Here is a 17,850-nt window from a genome sequence, read left to right on the forward strand (position 1 = left end):
GAAAACCTGTTCACACGCGCACACGTACAAAATGAACAATCGAGTCGCATGTACGTCTGTGAATGACATGCTTACTAGGTGTCTGGACTCCTCACCTAAGACACAAGAGGACACAATAAGCAGGTGTGCATTGTAGGTAATACAAGGAAGGCAGGCGATTGAGGATAAAGTTGACACAGAACAATTTCACTTGGACTGCGGTGTCTTAGAAAACAAAAGCAGGAGATGGTTCTGTTCATAAAACCACTCTGCATAATAAAATTTACCAAAGGTGGGTAAAGGGGGGGGGGGATTCAAGTTTTACACTCCCAGATGTCTCTCACATGGAAGATTTTAGTGACAATGATGGCGTGCAGTGTTTTTCGTGGAAAATCATCTGGAGACACACCGAGGAGAGGAGGACTCATTCATTCAGGATCAGGACAGAAAAAAAAAAAAACGAAACAAGAAACTGTAGTTACAGTCCCCCTCCCTGCCCAAAAAGATGTGACATTAAAAAAACAAAAAAAAAAAGGTCCCACATTGTCCACTTTTTAAACGTTTGCCTTCAAATATCACCAGGACAAAAACATGTTTCACAATCAATTTTTTTAAATAAATATAGCTCCATTGATAGAATTTCTTCAAAAAAAAAAAAAAAAAAAAAAAAAACTCTTAGAGCAAACTCTCACACATGAAACTGAGCGTTACCCCCCGCCCCCCCTCCCCGGACCCAAACACACATACCATAACCCTGCAGATGCAAAAAAAAAAAAAAAAAAAAAGTTGAAAAGACAGTCTTTTAAAAACCAGCAAACCACAACTGACTGGAGGGATTCAAACCATTTGATACCGGAGTGCTAAACTACAGGCCAGACTTTGGTACAGATCATTTCTTACGCTTCGTTTCCTTGTGATCATCCCAAGAAGTTTGACAGATACTTTGTCTTGAGAACGTGAAACTATTTTAATTTGAGAACAAGAGAAAACAGCTTCTTATTGTGTGATCTGTGATCTATGCAAAAAAAGCCCGCTAAAGTACCAATAAGTCCAGAAGCAGCTTTTTAAATAGTATCTGGAGAGTTTCTTATGTCATAAATCCAGTTACCTCAGCTGATCAAACTGTGTACCTTGTCTTAAACAAAATAAGTCCGATAGAAAAACAAAAACAATTCATGGGTCAAGAAACCCTCTAGAAAAAAATGAAAGCCTTTATTTGGCAACTACTTTATTATAGAACAGTGAAAATATTTAACCCACCAATTTATGATTAAATATGAAATTTAAAATGGTGTAATATGGCCCCTTTAAGAAGACAGAAGACATACATTAACCCTGCCCTTAACCCATGTTGACCATGTCAATGTCCTTCAGTACATATTGGCAGCACATACACATACATACATACACAAGCATACACACACACACATACACACTCCCACACGCAATACTGGTAGTGTGATTCAAATCAGTGAAAATCTATCTGATGTGTGTCGTGGTTGGCTGCGTGGAGGGGGGGTTACGACAGACAGGGCGGGAGGTGGCTAAGGTGTCGATGACCATGAAGACAGCAGCCATGTGCACCAGAGGTCAGAAAGGGAGCGATACAGTGAAAAGGTCCATGTCCCATTGTACCAGCAGAACGACGGGTACTGCAGCCCCTGGGTCCCCCCGTTTGCACAGACGTCACCACACGCAGCGGCCGGGTGGAGGAACAAAAGTGGATGACGACAAACTGTCCGTATTGTGGTCCAAAGAAGCTTGTCCAGTTCATCAACAAGACAACTTTTCCCCCTCGCATACAAAACCATAGCAGCAGGTAGAGCTCGAGAATCTCCCTCCTCGAGAAAAAAAAAAAAAAAGGAAAAAACAAAAACAACAACAAAAAAAAAAACGCAAATACCTTTCCTCGTCATCCACATGAAAAGCAAGCTATGGAGAATTACCAGTTCTGGGAAGTGGCAGATGTCTTTTTGCTTTATTCTCCTTCGTCCTCCATCTTGTCACCCCCCTGAATCCGTCAAACAATCAAGAAACCAACATTGTCCTCTGTTGTTAGTCTTTTGTCAGCACTCAACCCCCCAACCCCCATTCTGCACTTCGTCCCCGCTCCCCTCCCACAAGTCTAACCCTGCCCCCCCGCCCCCACCCGTTCTCCCTCCTCTCCCAGGCAAGGAGAAGGGCAAATCATCGCTCGGGCTCCGACTCCAGGGCCAGCACCCGCTTGCGCTCGCGACACTGCTTCTTGTGGGCGGGCCAGTCCCTCTGCTGGCACTGGGAGCCACAGTAGCGCGCCACCTGGCAGCGGCCGCAGATGTTGAACTCACGGAGCTGCGGGAAGACAACGAGACAAGATCATGTTTGGATATGAGACTGTCCAATTCCTTCACAGTGTGATCCACAAAATGAGACAACTCATGGATTAACAATCTGACTGATAATTTCAGAGGAAAGCCAGTTATAGTACGCACCCTCCTCTCAATGAGTGAACAAGGAGGATAATGACACTCATAATAGGTGCAGGAGCACTCCTCTTCCTCCACCAGCTCCCCGTTAGCGTTGTAGTAGCGTGTGCGGCTCAGCTCCAGGTACTGCTCCTCCACAGGGTCGGCTGGTACCTGCTGGATAGCCAGCCAGTACAGAGACTGCTCTCTGGACACGAGAAAGAATAATTCAGACAAGTGATGCAATGATCCAACTGTGCTCTTCTCAAACACCATTCACACCTGTCTATTACTTTGAATTAAAAAAAAAAAAAGTGCTGCTAGATTAACTCCTGCTACTTCTTTAAAAACCAAGACACCAGCTCTTAACTTTTTCACCTTCACAAACCTTAAATATAAAGGAGAGCCTGATGTGATGACAGGGATAATGCAATGCTAAGTTTAATGGGGAAATAAAACTAGCAAATATTCAGATTCATTCAGATTCTAAGCAAATGCCCATATCTGGTTAGCTTTTCCTGGAAAAAAAAAAAAGAATCGTAGTTGTAAGGCCAAGCTATGGCCTCAATGAATCAGACTGGTGTTGCCCACAGACAAAACATCCAGCACGTGCAGTACTCTACGTTCCTGCAGAGCTACAGAATCACAATTCAGCCTTTAGTGCTAGCAAAGCTGTAGTCCTACCTCTGTTTGCTGGAAATCTCCTCCGGTTTGGGGCTCCAGCCCACTGGCACCAGTCGCAGGTTGTCTAGCCGGTTGTCCACGGTGACAGAGTTGATGTGGATGACTTGAAAACTGGGGGCAATGCCTCCTCTGTGCTTCTCCCTGCGTCAAGACATTAATCCAGGTCACAGGTCGGCCAGTCTCTTACCGGCCACAGGATAATGACAGCTCTTCAAGATGAGGGCATTATTCACTGGTGTAGATGTGTGAGCAGCACTGCAGGGCCCGTGTGTTGACTACTTCCTTGTTTATTTCAGGACACTGGTGTCACGGAAGATGAGCATGACTTCTAAAGGCCACATGCATAGCTTTTAGACGTTCTCTGGATCGAAAAACACTAACTGCAGCTCACAATAAGTTTGACAATTATCATTATGTAGGTTGAGGAGCAAGACGCAAATTATACACTGATAAAGGGATACGACGTCATTATGTGAAAAATCAACGGTCAAAACCTGTGAAATACACAGTACTGGTCCACTGAACTAACAGAGTTCTGAGATACCAAACTGTAGTTAACAGTACTGTTAACTACAGAGCACCTGTCTGCATCAGCGGGGATCCAAAATTTTGTTCCTTAAGATATTCAAGTACTTACTACGGCATTCATATTGCAATTTAAACTGTTTTTTGACCAGACAGTTAGAACAATACTCATCTGTATCTAGGGCCATGCAGAAGTTTAAGACCGATTGTCATCACAAGACCCCATCAAGGACGCTGCCACAATAATAACGCTGGCCAATGCAGAGTCTTGAACCCAAGATGCTCCGACAGAAAACAAGAGCTGTTCTCTCCACACCTGATATAACAAACAAATCACTTACCAGAGCAGCTCATGCAACGGCCTCCCTGCCCAGCGGCCCTTGCCGATGTCGAAAGCGTAGGCAAAGATCTTAGCTCCGTTGCCGTCTGCATCTACCTCCATGCGTGCCTGGAAATGGAATGATGAGATGCTTTAACAGTGTGAAAACATCAGAAACGCGGTAACAGCAACATTTGTCCTTAAAAGTCATTTGCAGCCGTATCCTAGTATCTTACCTCAAACGCATAGTTTTCCACAAGCGGAATGTCCTGCTCATCGATCAGTGTGTATTTTGTCTGGAATGAGAGAATTTTCTCATGTTAACAGCTAAATCTATTACAGCCCTTGCAGGAGCAGCTACTTTTTCAGGACCTGCTCTAGCAAGGCTCCTGCATTTTAGGAACATTTACATCCAAAAGAGGGGGGGGAAAAAAGGCAGCGGGAGAACAAAACCATATAAAAATCACCACGTTTATGTAGTGTGAAACCTTCCACGTGCATAATTAGACAATAAATAAATAAAACCACCAGTAAATGATTTCTGACATCAATTAGTCATAAGTCCAAGGGTAGCCAAATGTCAATTTTTCCAGTGGAGGCTGCTGGTCCACTTCCTATCATTTAGCAAAGGGTATTCAGATCTTTTGGTTTCCTCACCAAGGAGGGCAACTAACCAACCACCACCCTAGAATAGTTTGTAGTCTTGAAAAGTCCTGCAACACGGCATATTAAAAGTGGCATGTTTGCAGAGGCCACAATGCTCACAAATGACAGTTTAAAAACAATTTTACAACAAATCAAACACTAATTCGGCTCAAATATATTCTAACAGGCACAGTTGGGTTTGAGGTGCAACATGTTTGCACAAACAGGAGCAACAGAGACTGGTTTTAACCATTTAAGAGCTACCTGAGCTCTCCGACTTCCAAATACACGTGACAAAAATGCCAACACAGAAGCCCCACGCTACACTGGGCACAGAGCACCACAGGCCGGGCGCTGTTGTCCACATACCAAAAGGTCGAAACGTGCAATGTGATACCTTTGTCTCTACTGCCAGACTATTGTGAAGATCTGAACAGGAGTGACAGCATGTAACTTAGTTACACGACTGCTGACTGGACCGCTGTCACTCAGCAGGTGAACACTGATCAGTTACAACTCAAACAAAACGGTGTGCAGCGTCTGTCCCGAGTGTGAGACGAGCAGCCCGGAGCATTTCTACAGCCACGGCTTAACGTCACATCTGTGCGGGGCGATAGTTATGTAACTTGAGCCAGAAAACGGTGCAAGTTTTCGGCCACAGCTGTTGAGCAGAGCGCAGTCCTGCCGGTGCTTTGTCACGTTGCACAAAAGAATCAGTTGATGGAGCGTGGCAATGGCTTCCCCTTTAGCAGACACTTCACCGTATAATCCAAATAACACAGCTAGCGTAGCACTGCTAACCGCTCCACCGACCGTTGCCATGATATGGCCCGCCGCCGAGGAGGAAAAGCACCCGTTTTCTCCGTTCCTGCATTAGCTGACACCGGTAACGACAAAATGAGGACCCCCGGTGTTTACCTTCGTGCCACTATTCCAGCGTTTACCGTTAGCCGACAGCTAACGTCACCCAGCTACATGCTAGTTAGCGTTAGCATCATAGTGAGACTGTGGTTGGCGGCGGAGGCACAGAAAACCAGACTGGCTCGGCACGGCCGGCGTCTCTAATCCGTTCAAATGCGGCTGAAAACAGCAAAGCTTCACTACTCCCGCATCAGCAACGGCTTGATAACCATTACAGGGGTTGACTAAAGCCGACACATCACCGCGAAACTCATTTTTCCATCGCCTTTTGTGGTCCCCATGGGCCCTTCCGCGGCCGCACATGGCAGCACTGAGATCCAGCTCACCTTCCCGGCCACACGGCCGAGCCGTACGATCCCGAGCTTGAAATCCGACATCGGGAGGACGGGCGGTGGTGACAGAGGGAGGCGTAGGGTCCAACCTAAGTGGAATTCAGATTTAAAACGCGCAGGGGCAGCCCCTCAGCCCCGCTGCGATGCCAGTTTGGGTGAACTGCTTGGGTGTTTGCCCTGTCTCCGGGTCTCTCCGGCAGCAGCCCAGCCTCGGTGACACACCGCTGCTGGCGCAGGAAAGCCGAGCGAGCTGCTGGGGGGCGGGGCGGGGCGAGCCACTAATCACACCGACCAATCACACACATAGTTAGGTTTTTAACACGGGGCGTCCGATCATGCTGTCCAATAGAAAACAACTATTTATAAGAACCGCCTGTTTCAGTCATTACGTCACTATATTCTCGTGACCACTTCCAGCCATTTTCGCGCGAAATGCTGGATGGCTGGTTGGGATTATCACCGTTTACCGCGGAGATATTAAAGTTAAAAAGAGGTGAATACGGCGCTTCCGCTCAGTCCAAAATGTGTCCCAGTGACCATTAGTAAAATGGAAAAAAAAAAATCAGCTATGGCCCAATATGTGCTTTCACCATGTAAGGCATTTGTACTGCGGAGAAAATAAAGTTTATTATTACAATTACTGGCCTTTTTGCTTGGCGAGCAATCTTCTTTAACGTGAATGGGCGCCATCTTTGATTCCATTATGCATCCGGGCAGTTTATTCACCTGGTCCGAGGTGTGATTGATAATACAGTGTTTATACTGTGCATCTCTAAGACAATCCTGCACTAATGCAACTGCAGAGGCCCAAAGGAAGGAATAATGGTCAAAATCAAGGATGGTTCGTCTTCATCACTTACTTAGATTGACCAGTTATGTATTTAACGGTGTACATCAAGTTACTGTGTAACTAACGACTAAGTATGCAATACGTATATTTAGACATGGCCCTTTTCTGTACTTTTTAATGTGTTTGATCATGATGTTGGATGGTTTATATTTTAAGGCTATGAAACCACAGGTTGTGTAGTTGATCACAGGTAAAACAGGTAATAATTGTGCTGTTGAATGCATTCCAACGCATTTCCATCCATTTAAAAGAGTGTACCACAAAGCATTTCACCGCAAACACTCTGATGCTGATATGGTAACACACTGGAGGAGCTCCCCTACTAAGATAGAAAATAGTCGGGGCTAAATGGTGGGTTATTGTTCCGCTTACTGAAGTTTTACTACATACACCTCCAACAAAGTTTCAAACACATTCTCATACCAATACAATCTTAATCAAAGTAGTTTTGCACAGGTCCTGGATACTGGCATATGTTGGAGTAAATGTATTCCCAGATGGTAGAAACACAATGAATCCCAATTGGTCAATAAGTGGATAAAATGGGAATGTGCAGAAAAAGAATAGGAGCAAACACTGGAATATGGAGCCATAAAGGATGATTCACTATCAAGGAAGCTTATTATCTGCATTCATCACTCAAAATAATCTTCATGATACTGATGCTGTTTCATCAGGAACCACCAATAGCTGTTCACAAGCATCTTCATTCCCCATCTGTCTGGTGAGGAAGATGACTTTCAGCTCAGTGACCACAGTGAGTGAGCACCCTCTGGAGATCGGGACCTGTATTACAGAAACTTTGAAATGGGGGGGAAAAAACATTTTGCAGGACAAATTAAGAAAAGTAATTTTGAATTTTAAAAAGAAAGAAATGTAGACTGGAGACATCTTCAATTTAAAATGACAACTTTTTGTAATACCATTATAGAGTTTCCACTGTGTTCTCTGTTCAAGTTCCCAAGACTGAATGTGATGTTGCTCAACAGGGTTTGCAGTATAAAGAGATACAGATTTAAATTTTCTTCTCAGTAAAGCCCCTTTGCATTATTTCACATTTTGTTTATTGCTGTCTTCCTCTGCTTACAATCTGTATTAGTATGTTCACAACGAACTCAGTGCACAGGAAACCCTTCCTCATTTCATGACGTGAACACCTGTATGTCTTTTTGTTTTACCCATTACAAAACAGCTTCTTATGTCGGAAACAATGGCGGCCCTGTGCCTCTGCTGTGAAATGTGTGGAAACCCACCTTGTTTGTGCCAGAAGGCATGACTCTCTCCTGTCAATCGCTCCTATCCAGTTACCAACAGCTGGGAGGAGCGGGAGGTGTGTGATTTCTTGTGCTGGTCTGAGGTCCTTGAAGTTTGATCTGTTTCCTCCCAAACGTATACCTATAGCTTTAACAAAAACTCTTTCATTGGAGCGCCGTCTAAAAAGCGATGGGATATGAAGGGATACAAAAGGTATCCAAACCCATTTACTTTCCTTTGTTTTAAACCCCTCCGCTTCAGTTTTCTTCTTCGGGATGCTTGACAGAGTTAACGGGAAACTTCCAATATCAGCATCCTCTGGTGAAAGCTAAGCACATCAAAGGGCAGAAAAGGGCACAAACATACTAGACGCTACTAGTTAAAACTATGTCACACTGGCAAATCAAATGAACATAAAGTTATTTTACTATACTTGATGGTATTCTATGTTTTAGAAATGAAAACATCATTTTTGGGATGCTGGTTGCAACCAAACCCAACTAACTGCGAAACCACTTAAATTGAATGGGCTGGGCCATTTGAAAGGGCAGACCATGTTTTGTAATATTTATTTGGTCTTCCTATTGAGGTTTTTCTCTCTGGAATGAGGAGATTTTCCGTACACTGAGTGTTGCTCACTATTGCAAAACACAGCTGGATCTGAGGTGTGGCTGCGCCTCTGATCCCTGGGTACACTCACATGATGAAACTGTGTATCTATTACGCCTCTCCACCCTGGAAAATTTAATTGTAGTCACAGTTTTTTTTTACAGCGGGATCTCATAAATGTCATGAAGACATTTGTATCAGCAAACAAAAAGTTGAAAATTGTCCCAGAAATACATTTTACAAAATTATCTTGACAAAAGTGATGACTTCACAAAAATTATAGTCATAAACCAACAATATAAGGAATAACATTTTTAGTTTTAAATGGGAGGAGTTTTGTCTTATGTGAAGTATATCAAAAGAACACATTTAATGGCACTGAAAATCTATTTGCTTATTTTTAATGTTGTTTTGCATAAAGGTGCCATATAGTGATATATATACATCAGACCTTGCCTATTTCACAATAAAAGCACAGGCAGTCTTTTTTTTACCATATAAATTGATTGTAAATCAAAATAGAGGCTTATTTTATCACTTTATTGACAAAAATAATAGATGCAAGCTGTCCTTTAACTTAAGATTGAATTGTACCTTTAATTTTTTGATACGTGAATGTATATGTAGCTTATGTCATACCTGACTGTGGAATTAAAGACAGACTACTTTATTTGATAGTTTAAACTACAGGAAATCATCCAATTTACTCAGATTTACAGATATGCTTTTCAAGCAAAACCTTTACATGCAAAGTATGTTAGATTAGTTAGTAGCTGAGTAAAAATACCACTTTCCTCACAATGGTGTGTTGGAATCTTTTGAGGACTTGGAATTCCGAGGTCTCAGTTCTTCAGGTACCTGCAACTTCACCATTTGTTGTCAGGGATCTTTGGATCTAAGGGCTTATTCAATAATGTAGCCTACAAATGAGCTATGGGAAGGGTCAAGGGACTGTTTTGTATTATCCCATGATGATTCAGAGCCTGGGTAATGGGGCATTATCAGCTCTGAAGAAGACAAAGGAAAGGGATCCCGATCTACAAAGTGACTGCACAGCACTTTGAACGTTCAGCAGCAGCATCCAAGGGGGAAAACAGACTGGCATGTGGGGGATAGGCGGATCCAAGTTGTCTGTTGCACAGGGGAGAAAGCTGAAGAGGGAGGATGATGGAAAATTAAGCAAAATACAGTCAGGTACTGTATAATGGCAACATTATTGTTATAAACCAAATCTAGCTATTTAAGCTTAACTAGCAGCTTGTTTCCCCACTGCAGCAGAGACTGTCAAAAATGACTAGGGCCAGCCTTATGTAAGAACATTAAAACAATGCCAAGGGATGCTCTTCCAGTGGACTGTTTTGCATAAAGCAACATTAAGCAACAAATTTACCTTGAAAATGCTTCAGAATCATGTTGATGGTACACTGACTTGTGATAGAGAGAATGGTGCCTCTTTCGTTCCCATCCTAACCCCTGAAGGCCCGTTCTTGCACTCTATAAATTGGGTTGAGCAGATACAGATTGATCGTTTGCTGAGTCCTGTGCTGTTTTAAATATCTATGCTCATTACATATGATGGAGTATTTATGATGACAACCAACGTTGCATTAAGGGTGGAGGGGGGGTTATAGGTCTACTATGTGTGTAGGCCTAATTTGTGATTGCCTATGTATTATTTTGTATTTTGTTTGAAAAAAAATTAGCACTTTTCCCTGACCACAAAATAGCCTTCTTAAACTATAACCTGCAGTAGGTTGACCTAATCTCCCAAAAGTGGCCAAAAAAAACCCCAAACTGGTTAGCTAAAGAAAATGAAAAAAATATAATTGGTGACTTGATATTTTATCCTTAGCTATAGCAGAATATACCTGCTTGTGTTTTATAGTATGATTTAAAAATAAAAAAGGAGGTTGTCAGCTGACGCCCATATCAAACAAGTGGAAACCAGCAGAGCAGAAACCTTTTTTTTTTCTCTCAGCTCTGACCTCCGATGTCCGCCTGACTTCCGTGTTCCGCTCACCTGTTACACCTGTATTACAGCGCCGTCCTGTAGCCTGTAGGTGCGTCTCCAGCTCTGCCGGTGCACCTGTCGCCTTATCACGCCATGACCGAGCGGCAAGTAATGTGCGATTTCACATGCTCGTCCCCATCGGCTTTAAACGCCGTGAAAACCGGAGAGATGGACTGTGATCAGCCTATTTTCTCCGTGCTGAGCGGAGGTGCGGAGCAGCAGCTGCAGGCGGGAGACGTGAGCTCCTGCGGCGGTGCGACCTCACCGGCAGCGACCACCGAGTCCGGGATCTTCCCCGGGGAGAGTGAGCTGTGTGTGGAGCACGAGTGTGAGCTGGACTGGTTCTGTGGCACCGAGAAGAGAGTCATCTGCTCCCGCTGCGCCGTCGTGGGCTCCTGCCGCGGACACAGTGTGACCCCTCTGGCCACCAGAGTAACCGCAGTCAGGGTGCGTGTGTGGAGCTGCTCATGTCCTGTACTAGTGTTCACCAACTATTTGCCTCTTTGTTGAATGTATTGACTGAGCTGTGACATGATATTATTTTAAAAAGTTGAAAAAAGTTGAATAGCCAACCTGAGGATACCTGCAGGGTTCTAAACAGCCCAGGAAGGTTACTTTCACTTTGTATGAATGTGTTTGCCATCTAACTTCTTTATTTGCTCTATTCTTAACTATTAACTCATTTTTACTTGTCCAACCTCTTCTAGTCTGCTTGAAAATCTACACTCCTACATCTGTTTTAAGTTTCTTTCATGAGAAGAAATGTGCTTTTTTTTTTTCCCTATTTCAGCCTGTCTCTCTGTGGAGGACGGTAGCTCTCCTGATGTGACTACGGCTCACTGATAATGTGTGAAAGTTGTGTTCATATTTTCCTTTTGAACAATTCTTTCTTGGGTGTGCCACGCTTTGCATGAGGTTTTCCTTGTTGATTCCTTTGCATGGTATTTGAAAAGACAGGATTTTCTTGTTGTGTCTCCAGCTGATGATGATGATGACGATGATGATGATGATGATGATGTGTGTGTGTTTTCACCAGAACCAGCTGGTTGATGTGTGCGAGAAAATACAGCTGCAGGCACTGAGGATTGAGAGGTTTATCAACCAGACACTGACAGCCAAAGAGCAAAAGCTTCAGGTGAGGAACACGACTGATCCCCATTTACTCACCCACACACTAGTGCAAACCTCAACACTTGACTGGCTCGCCTATTTGAAACGACACATGTTCAGCCTTTTCATCATTTGTCGACTACTTCTTATTATTTGCTCAATTGTGAAGCCTACAAGATGTCAACACATAGTGAAAACACCTTCAAATTGTGTGTTTGGTCAGATCAGCTGTTCCAAAACCCAAAGATACTCAATTTTTGTTACCCAAGACTGAGAAAAACTGAAACAACGATGAATAACGTCATTATTGGATTAACAATCTCACTTCTTTTCGTGTGAAACGGTTAAGTCACATTAACATTGAGAGGAAATTGCACCAGTAATCATGTCTGTATTGTAAAAATCTTGGAAAGCTTGGAAATCCATGTGACTTTACACTAATTTTCCTTTACATGATTTTATGGCTTAAATAATAAAATATCAGTATGATGGGCATGCTTATTGAATCTAAATTCTTTTGAGCATTGGGAGGTTGGTGTCTGCTGATGTAATTGTGTCTTTTTCACAATTCATTCTCTCTAACAGACAGGTAAGTGTTTTGATATCTTTTTATTCCACTGAAATGACATATAATGAGGGAATTTGTAGTTGTAGTAAATGCACAGGTAAGAGAGGTTTGTTGACTGGTCAAGTTTATCTTGAAATAGAGATTGCGTTTACTGATTCAGACTGTTCATTGTCACCAGTTTGCCTCTCTCAATGCAATGGTTAGAGGTAGCCTACGGTCATGCATGTGTAGCTTTCTAGGTTACAAGCTACCACGAGCAAATCAAACCTCAAGCAAGCAGCAAAGGCAGGTAAGACAAACACGTAGGTCTTATCTGAGCAAGAGTCAAATAAGCAAAGCAACGTGCTTCTGTAACAGAAGAAGAGAATCTTACTTGACACGTGGCAACAATGCTTTTGGTTAAAATTGTGGTCAGTAAATCTCTGTAACTATTGTGTTTCTTTATGGTCAGAGGTGGGAAGTTTATCGTGTGAAATGTCATTAACAACCTCTGTGCTTCCGTCAGATGTTTGGCTGCTTATGACCAACACAAACTTGTGACACTGTGTGACCTACATGCTCCCTAATCTTTGATTTGTGTTTATAATCTGGGGCTTGAGAGAATATGTTTGCCTTCAAGACTGGAAAGTTTCCTTGCTATCCATCAATGAGCTTTTCATTTCAGTGTCTTAGTCAGTGACAATGAGCCATGACAATGTAACAGTGAGCCAGTATGAACGGTACAGGACCCTGAAACTGAAGCAACTAAACTGGATTCAGCCATCATGAATCTTATTACTTACATCTTATTACTGTGATATGTCGGAATGTCTCCGGAGAAAAAGTTTCATTTAATTTAACCAAATCATTTGTAGTTTAAGTCAACTTTAAAGCAAAAATGCTAAACATTCACAGTTCTAAAAAATAAGGATTCCCTGCTTTCCTCCATATTAATGATTGAATTATTGATTATTTTTGGTTAAATATGAATTGAATATCGATTGGTTGGAGATTGACAAAATGAACAATTTAACAAGGAATACGCAATATGAATACAATCCTGTATTACAGTATGTGCAGTTTTATCATATTATTATTGTTATAGTTATTACATACTGTAAAATCAACTGAGATACTGGTTAGGGATAACATAATCAAACAAAAAAGGCTAATTCAGAAAATTAAATACAGTGATGCAAAACTCATGTTTAAGTCCAATAATAACATAAAGTAGTCTATTTGCAGCATTGCCCATACCCAGAGAAATTAATGACATACTAGCCACTGTACTACCTGTAGGCTAAAAGCTCTGACTGAATGAAAAATGTGCGTTTGTTCATGGCATCAGGTCATTTACTTGTCATTTTGCAACACGGTTGTACAACGAAATGTATGCTGTGCAGAACACAATGAAAAATGCAATTATGGTGTAATATAAATTGAGCTTTATACTGAAAGAGCAGCTTTAGTGGACATTACTGAAGGCTCTGTATTGTAGGAAATGCCATCTTCAGGTGTTGATTAAATGAACATTTTCCTGCCATACTTCTCCTTGCATGTCACTAATCATGCAGCGCCACTTTTAACTATAACCAGACGCCCGTGCACACACATAGAACAAACGTACAATAACAATACAATAAAAAATAGAATAAAAATAGAATACAACAAAACAATATATACAGAATTTTATGAATTTGCGTCTCGGGGACTAGCAGCAGCAAGACAATAACCATCACGTCGGCTAATCTTAAACTGAAGATGTCAGCTTGGGCTCTGGGAATTTGCTCAGTCATTTCTTAAAATTTTTTTGCACAGTTCATTGAAAAAATGAAAATAATCCTTTGTTGCAGCCTTACTTTTAATATTAAAAGCAGTGTTCCGTGAAAAGTATTTCGTCTCTTACACGTCTGACAAAAAAGTTGCCAGTTTAAGAAGAAGAAATTCTTGTTGGAAGAGTGTGTTTTTCTTTTTCAGGGCATGATTTAAAGCATAATCATAAACTCTGAGAGTTATCAGAAATTTGGAAACATTCCATAAGTGTGCAGGCTTTAGCAACTTAAAAGTTACAATCAACCTGTTGGCTTCTATCATAAAGATACAGCATTGACTATACAATTGAATTCAGAGCCATATCTTTTCTCCTCCTTCACCACAAGCCATTGAGTATTTTTTTCCTCTCTCCGGTCTCTGGGTGCAGGCATCGGCGAGCAGGGCGAGGGAACAGTTACTGGCTCAGGTCGGCGCAGCACGTGAGGCCCTGGAGGAGGAGGAGCAGCGACTCTTGGAGGAGGTGCAGAGAGAGGAGGAGCGGGTGGAGCAGTGCCTCCTCACCCAGAGAGCCCACTGGAGCCAGGCTTTGGCGAGTCTCTCCCAAACACGCTCCGGCCTGGTGCACACGCTGACGCACACTCCGGATGCACGGCTGGTGGTGAGAGATTGGTATATTATCTCTCAGGAAGGGGGCGTTCAGGGATGACTGGGGAAGATTTTTGAAGAATAGAGAGAGTTGTGCTCAAACAGTATCCTGTTAATGGTCATAAACTAGTTAACTACATCCTCGTCTCCTTTTCAGACCAGTATCCAGGAGATATCTGAAAGGTAATCTTTCATGACATCACATGCTTGTGAATGTATTTTTTCCTGCTCGGGGCATACCAGAAGGTGATCTCTCTTCTCTTCTTGCTGTGTTTGTGTCAGGGTGGAGGAGGCAGAGGGGGTCGGGGAGCCCTGTGACACAGACCAGCTCAACCTGAAACCAGGCTGCAGTGACAGCAAGCTCCTCAGAGGCCTGTGGGCCACTGCAGTGCTGCTGGGGCCAAATGGTCAGTAGATTTTTATTCATGCAAACGGGACAAGATTATTACATACACTGATGATGTATTTAGCATACTTGCAAACCTTGAAAATCCAGAATATGGGATAATACAGAGCGTGTTTTGTACAATCTGAATATTTTTTGTGTTTATGAAAACACAAAACGTCCATCCAGTGTTAGGAGGTCTTTTACTGAAGTAAAAATATCAATATTACAATGTAAAAATACGATTGCAAGCAAATGTCCTGCAATCAAGTAAAAGTACAAGTAAAATGTACCTAACTATTAAAGTAAAAGGACTCACTATACAGTATTGTATGTATTAAGGTACTATACTGTCATTTGTATGAGCAGAATGTTGATATAGTAGCTGGTTGCAGTAGACCTAATTGTAGCTAGTTCAATTACTAACAACATATCATACTTTATAGGCTAAAATATGCTAGTTAGAAGCCAGTATCATGTAAAGTTTTGTATGTAAAATAATGATCAAAAAAAGTAAAAAAGAGTAACTACTAACACATCATTACAGTGGAATCAAAATTGCTCCAGAGTAAACGTACTTATCTTAGTTACTATTTGCGGCTGCATTAATTGCTTTCTGTGGCCTTTGATTTCTTTATCACATAAATACTCGTCTTTATGTTGGAGATAGGTGTGTGTTGACTTCTGGAAATATATTGCACATAATAAACACATTTATCTACACAGATTACATTTTGTGTTTTGTGCTTCCTGGTTGAAAACAGAAGTGATTGTTTAGCGTCCCAACATGGGAGAAAATTCCCTACACCATAGAGAAACCACACTGACAACTGCAGGATAGTGGCACCAAAATCCACGTTCACTCATGGAAAGCTAGAAGACATTGTAAAACATGTCCTCTTATAGTTCTTTGTCACATTTAATCCATCTTTTCCTTCTCCCCACAGCTTATGGATCATCTTTTTTAAAGTTTGATGAGCGCACTGTGAGCCCTCTCCTGTCCCTGTCTGACGACTTCTGCACTTTGACTTTCCAGCACAAAAAGTCTCGCCAGTCCCCGCCGTATGACCCAGCACGGTTTGACTGTTGGCCCAACGCGCTGGGTTCGTTGTCCATGTCGTCTGGCACCCACAGCTGGGTGGTGGATGTAGGCCAGAGTGCTGCCTTTAAGGTCGGGGTCTGCTACACCTCTGTGGAGCGCAAAGGCTCTGGCAATGAGGCCCGGCTGGGCCTCAACAGTCAGTCTTGGGTGCTGTCCCACTATGACGGGGACTACTCCTTCTGCCATGCAGGGAAGAAGGTGCCCCTGCAGGTGGTGAGGAGACCCCAGAGGATCGGCCTGCTGCTGGACTGGACAAGTCAGACGCTGATGTTTTACGAGCCAGACTCCAGTGGTGTTCTGTACTCTGTCACGCATGAGTTCAGTGCCCCGCTGCTGGCGGCGTGTGCGGTGGCTGACCGCAGCATCACCATACTGCACTGACAGAACGCCCGCTCTGCCAAAAAACTAAATGACCTTAAATATGTGAAGAAATGCCACAGAGAGACGACTCCCTCTAATGTCAGTATGATCAGCAGCTGAAGATCTTCTGTCTGTGCAATCATGAAAAGCATCCCTTCCTATTTATTCTATTAGCTATTGAATTAATAGCTGCTGATTTTTTTTACTGTTTTTAATGATTTGATAGATTCAAATTTCTTTATCGGTTGATCATATCATACCGTAGTGCTATTACAGTGTTGTTTTGACTAATGATGATCGCTTTTCTTATGAAATATGCTCTTTTAATATGATTCTTTTTACGACCAGTTTGTAATGAAGCGTCCCCCCAAAACTCTTTGTGATCCAGAACTGTTTTAAAGAAGCTCACCACAGAAATACTCTGAGATCATTTTGTATTGATGTTACATGCTCAGTACATTGGCAGACACGTTCCGACTCTGTAATAGACATTTCCATAAATGCACCATGGTATGTTTTTGTAACTTCCTTTCCTCTAAATTTGGCAAAGTAGCTCATCTTTATGATGTGAAGTTCATAATATTTGTAAGTAAAAAAAAACAAACTACAATGTGATTTATATCTGTTAAAGGACTCGCAGCACCGTCTCTGTTATCTCCATTGAAAACTTCCTTTTTAAATCAGGAAGAGGGGAAGTGGTTTGGAGCCCAAATCTGATAAAGAGCCAGTTTGGGAATCAAAGATATAAGATGAAGCAGAGCAGATGTGAGCACCTCTGCTGCTGCCAGTAGAGGGCAGCAATGTCAAATAAAACCCTCATAACCAGCATCTCAAACATGAATCATGCAGTGTTGAAATTGATATCATCATATCAGATCAGATCAGAAAAGTGAAAATGTTAGTCCAGGACCATGGAGGTACTGGCTACAATCAGACGGAAAAAAAACTCAAGCTTAAACTAAGCACATATGAAATACCTGGTGAAAGACAGTACATTGACCTGGGTGTTATCCCCTTTATAAACGAGACTGTTATGGGAATGGAAATTTCATAATACTATGAGGACAGAACTGATTAAAAAAGCTTCAGGATGTGTCATGTTGAAGTGGCGGAGATCCCTGAATGGAGCAACTCCAGATATTTCCATATCACTGTAACAGCCCATTCATGCCAGCCATGTTATATCAACAGAGAAACTGTCCGAACATCTTACCATAAAAGCCATTTAGATATGAACTGTATTGGGCTTGGTGGAACATGTCCATTCACTCTATTATTAACTATACTAAGGCTGTCTGAGCCATGCTAGGGCCATACAAGGGGACAATGTGTGGAAGAATTTTGAAATTTCATAA

The 17,850-nt window shown here is 42.3% G+C and overlaps 2 protein-coding genes across 2 annotated transcripts; one reads left to right on the forward strand and one right to left on the reverse strand.

Moving 5' to 3' along the window:
• Positions 1–2,160: 2,160 nt before the first annotated feature.
• zmynd19 (zinc finger, MYND-type containing 19) lies at positions 2,161–6,057 on the reverse strand. Its single transcript, XM_070850937.1, has 6 exons — positions 5,844–6,057; positions 4,188–4,247; positions 3,974–4,080; positions 3,108–3,248; positions 2,451–2,631; positions 2,161–2,310 (listed from the first exon to the last, which is right to left on the reverse strand). The coding sequence occupies exons 1-6, from the start codon at positions 5,892–5,894 to the stop codon at positions 2,167–2,169; spliced, it is 684 nt and encodes a 227-aa protein (XP_070707038.1). The 5' UTR covers positions 5,895–6,057; the 3' UTR covers positions 2,161–2,166.
• A 4,562-nt stretch (positions 6,058–10,619) lies between these two features.
• On the forward strand, positions 10,620–16,999 carry bspry (B-box and SPRY domain containing). The gene is made up of 6 exons (XM_070851125.1): positions 10,620–11,020; positions 11,616–11,708; positions 14,431–14,661; positions 14,806–14,831; positions 14,931–15,055; positions 15,981–16,999. Exons 1-6 carry the CDS (start codon positions 10,667–10,669, stop codon positions 16,514–16,516), a joined length of 1,365 nt encoding a protein of 454 aa, XP_070707226.1. The 5' UTR covers positions 10,620–10,666; the 3' UTR covers positions 16,517–16,999.
• Positions 17,000–17,850: the final 851 nt, after the last annotated feature.

The sequence above is a fragment of the Pempheris klunzingeri genome, chromosome 19, assembly GCF_042242105.1.
Source record: "Pempheris klunzingeri isolate RE-2024b chromosome 19, fPemKlu1.hap1, whole genome shotgun sequence".
Lineage (NCBI taxonomy): Eukaryota > Metazoa > Chordata > Actinopteri > Acropomatiformes > Pempheridae > Pempheris > Pempheris klunzingeri.